General features: G+C 33.7%; 1 protein-coding gene across 1 annotated transcript; it reads right to left on the minus strand.

The window, feature by feature from the left end:
• Nucleotides 1-1,351: 1,351 nt before the first annotated feature.
• Nucleotides 1,352-2,029, minus strand: LOC145075857 (uncharacterized). The gene has a single exon (XM_079021947.1). It carries the CDS (start codon nucleotides 2,027-2,029, stop codon nucleotides 1,352-1,354), a length of 678 nt encoding a protein of 225 aa, XP_078878073.1.
• Between the last annotated feature and the right edge of the window lie 2,931 nt (nucleotides 2,030-4,960).

Raw genomic sequence — 4,960 nt, forward strand, 5'->3', positions numbered from 1 at the left:
ATTGGACAGCACTACGGCTTGTAGAAGTAGTATTCTTCGGCAGATCTGGAAGATCTTCACAAAAACCGGACTCCTCGCGGGCAGAGCTTCGGCTCAGGAATCTTACTTCTCGGGATCTTCGGGACCTCGGGACTTGCTTCGGGGCTCTGGAATGATACCGGGGCTTCAGTATAATTCTTGCACGAAAAACGATGCAAAAACGCGAGAAAATGGAAGAAATGAGCAAACAACTCAGTTGCCCTCGACCTCCTTTTATAGGGGCTGAAACTTCAAATTACGTTGGGCGTAATATGAAATTACACTGGGCGTAATGACGATAAGGTCGCTGACTCCCCCAAGGATAATATCGGTTAATATATATTTAAATTAAATATCGAAAATATTTAATAAACTTCAAAAATTCATATCTTCCTCATACGAACTCCGTTTTCGATGTTATTTATATCCCCGCGTAGGTGAGACAACGCTCTACAACTTTCGTTTAGACTCCGTCGGCTAATTTTGACTTTATTTTTAGTAGGCCGGGACAGGAAAACTCCGTTATAAAATCATAACTTCTTCATCCGACGTCCGTTTTCGCCTATCTTTTTATCGTTTTACTACAATTAATGAGATCTTCGATTCTCATTTAGATTGTTTCGGCTAAAAACCCCTCGGTCTCAAATCGAGTATTCGGGCTGCATACTGCTAAGTCGAAACTTCGAAAAATCATAACTTCCTCATACGAAGTCAGATTTGGGCGTTCTTTTTATGCACGCTCTCGGTTTAACGAACTCTAAAACTTTCATTTAGATCACTAAGGCTAAATATTGCTCTAACGTAAATTTCACTTTTTACGTCATTCAGCGTTGCCGGTTCTGTCGCGAAACTTCGACGGGTCATAACTTCTTCGTTATAACTCGGATTTCGGCATTCTTTATATCTTCGGAATCCTTGTTTCGACCACTACATCTTTATGCAAAGATATTGGGCTTATCTCATACTTTAATTTTGACGCTTATTTTATTCTTAATTCATTAAATTATAATAATTAAGAAAATAAGCACATAATTCACATAATTCACATAATACTCAAATATTTCATCATTAATACTCCAAAAAGAGTTACAAGCGTTAACCTAGACTATTACATCAATGATAATGCCTAGCCTGGAAACGCGGGTGTTACAATTATCTTATAGCATTTCTCAATTGAATGACCTTTAATACCACAATTTTTACATTGAACAACTTGATTTTTACTCTTATTAGAGTTGCTTGAGTTAAATCTATTATTAAACCTACTATTGAAAGCAGTAGACTGAGACTTAGAGGACTGAAGAGAAGACAAAGAACCATTTCTTTGAAGTGACTATTCTCTAAACAATATGGAACAAGCTGTTTTTACATTAGGTAAAGGTTCCATGAGAAGAATATGACTCTTGACTTGACTATATGAATCATCTAGACCACTAAGAAACTGCATAAGTTTCATAAGGTTAGAATGATCCTTAAGTTTAATAGATGCTTCACATGTACACTCAGTAAGACTAGTAAGACCATCAAATTCCTTCCAAAGAGAGTCAAGTTTATTAAAGTAGTCTGAAAGTGAAATTCCATTTTGTTTTAAAGTACTGATCTGTTGATGAATATTAAAAACAACAGATCCATCGGACTTATTATAGGTTTCAAAAAGACTATTCCAAATATCCTCAGCTACATCAGAATAAGCTTGACTCTGATAGATGGAATCAAATATAGATGACAGAAGCCAAGGACAAACTACATCATTAGCTCTATCCCATTTAGAACTTTTAGACTTATCTACCTTAGTTTTCTGAAAAGTACCATCTACAAATCCAAGTTTATTTCTGGCCCTAAGTGCTTTAGACATAGAACTTTTCCATAGTCTAAAATTCTCATTACCAGTTAATTTTATTGTAACAATAGTAGTAACAGAATTATCAGAAGGATGAACAAAAAAAGGATCATCAAAATTAACTTGATCATCCTTTCCGCTACTTCCAGGAGAATCAGTAGGACCAGCCATATGAACAACACAAAGAGCAAACAAACAGACAATATGATCTTTCAAACAACCAAGACTGACTCAATAACAATCAACCAATTAACCAAGTAAACAAGAAATACAAAATCAGACAGAAGTCAGACTCATGTATTGACTTAGAGTCCAAATGGTCACCACGTTTGTCGGGGCCCAAGACAATCAATACAGAGTCATAGGAAAAACAAACTGAAATAAACAAGAAAAAATAATTGGTATATACAAAACAACCAGGATTTCCCAATCACAAGATATAAAAGAAAGAAAATAGGGAACAAGAAAACCCTCACAGTGCTTCGAAGGATGAGACGAAGACGAATCGACTCTGTTTGTCCGTTCTCAACGTAGGGTTTATCGGTGACGAAATCCGACCCTTAGTGAGTTATTTCAGACTAAACAGATTAATCGATTGAAGAAGGATCGTTTGTAAGATGATCGATGTTCAACTATCAAGCGACCAGAACAAGTATCAGGCACGAACACCTGCAAAGAACCACAAAAAACTCTCAGTACCAGGATCGTAAAGAAAAAAAAAAACGATAAAACCCTAAATCGATCGATCAACCAGAAACAACAAAAGAAAAGAAAAGGAGTTAGAAACAACCTTTTAAAACGTTGTTCTGAGTCATAATCCTCCGATGAACATCGATGAACAAGATGAAGGAGCCTTAAGCTCTGATACCATGTACGAAAAGATAAACTCAACGATTTCCCAACATCAACATTTCATTCACTATGAAACAGTTGGTTTACATCAAACAAATACAAAGAAAATCTCACTACATCAAACTCTCTTACACTCAAATGAAAAACCTGATAACAAGTTATTATAGATCAAAAGCTCTGGAACGAAGCCCTTACAGAAACCCTAATCTAGAGAGAAAGAGAGAACACTTCTAAACAAAATATATTGAAGAATGATACAACTGAACACAATTAACACATTAGATACTCTCGGAGCAAGTAGCTCCATGGAGCACCCAAACCCATATAAGATCCGCGTGTAAACCCGACGACCATCACCTGCATACTACATTTCACAATATACCCTATAGAATAGTAAAAAAATACAAACTTTACCTTTTCTTAATTAATGTTAAGTTAACACCTTAACTAATTTAGATAAATATTTTTCATATGTTTATTGGTGCATACACCTCGATATCTATTCCCAATTATACATAAATTGCATACTAAATACAATTTGTTACATTTGTTTCTAAACAAATGAAGCTTTAAAACTTTATCTTAACTACTTTAGATATATATTTTCATATGTTTATTGGTGCATCAACTATTTATCTCCTTATAATAACATTTGATTTTTTAGATACGATCGTTTTAGTTTTCCTTTTAACTTTTTTTTTTTGAACAGTTGAAGTATATTAATTAAAAACTAACTAGAAGTTAGCTAAATATAAACAATTTTAAATTGAAAGGCAAACTTTGATTATGCAACCACAAAACCCAATTGGAGGCGAGGACTATGGCATGCTAACAAGCCCAAAGAACCCATATAATCGTCATAAAAACAGTTTCTATCGTCGTCCATATGATTCAGAATTTGCGAGTACACCTTTAGGAATATGTTCAACATGGAGACAAAATCCGGTAATATATAAAATATGTTTGAAAAACACTAAAACATGTTTACTAAGAAAAAGTATCAAATCAAGCTTACATTTATTCTAGGCAAATTGTAACTAAAGAGAGGAGTAAATTTAGTCATTGCATAACGTGTTTGCTATTTTCTTAAATGGTTATAAAAAAGTAATTAATTTAATAAAAAGGATGGGGGACACTTTTTCTAAAGGAAATGCACGATCAACTTCCAAAAGGTGAAATATGCACATGAGGGTTACTAAGTAACAACTCATCTTTTATGGCCACATATACATTGAATTAAGAAAGCTATTGGTCCTTCACCGAGCTTTTTATTTTGTTCTCGTTCTCATTTCTGTTTACTTTAAAAATATATAAAAAAAAATAGAAAGCATTCCCGCTTCAAAAAGCACAAGCACATCGTTTAGTCGGTACCTTTAAGCAAATCGAATTTATCAACCAAGGACTCAAGCCATATAATATGAAGTAAATTGAATTTTCTTATTTATCATTTCTTTAAACCGTCATCAAAATTTTTTACCTTCACTACAGAAGATTCTCCTTTTCTTGTCATTTTTCTATTAAATCCTTATTACCTTATATAATCATAAATTACTAAACATTTGAGCATCTTATTTTTTAATTTAGAGTAAAATACAAAAGTGGTCCATATGATTAGTACAGCTTCACAATTTCAATGCACGTTTGAAAATTTTGGCACACTCAATCTTTATTGTAGTATATTCTTACATAGTTGGTAATTCAGTCTAGGGATGGAGATGAAGGTCTCGGTAAAAACCCAAATAAAGAAGACGAGCATGATCTATTGATACTTATTTTTCCTTGAGTTTGATCTTTTTGTTTTAGTTAATCGATGTTGATTAACGTTTTGTAGTTGGTTTAGTTCATCATCATGCTTTTCAGTTTAGTTCTTTTTCATGTATGTTGGTTTTTCTTATAAGTGTTCATTATGTCCATTCTTTTTAGGTTTCCATAAACTCCTTGGCACAATACAAGTTGTAAAATCGTAAAACTAATGAAGTCTAGCGATCAACAAAGTCCTTAAGGAAGAAGTAACACTTTCTCGAACTTGATGAAATTAACGAACATTCACCGAGTGAATGATCTTCAAATGTCGATTAAGGATGAACTTGATTATTTATCGCCTTGAATTCGGACTAAAATGAAATGAATGTGCATTAGGAAGTGTTTCCAGGGGTTTGGATGCCTCATAAACACAGGAAAAAGTTCTAAAATTTGAAAGTGGGAACCCTAAAAACGGATGTCCTAAGTCCTTATATATAAGGCAAAATT

The sequence above is a fragment of the Lactuca serriola genome, chromosome 9 (genome assembly GCF_051521515.1).
Source record: "Lactuca serriola cultivar US96UC23 chromosome 9, Lser_US96UC23_V15, whole genome shotgun sequence".
NCBI classification, from domain to species: Eukaryota; Viridiplantae; Streptophyta; class Magnoliopsida; order Asterales; family Asteraceae; genus Lactuca; species Lactuca serriola.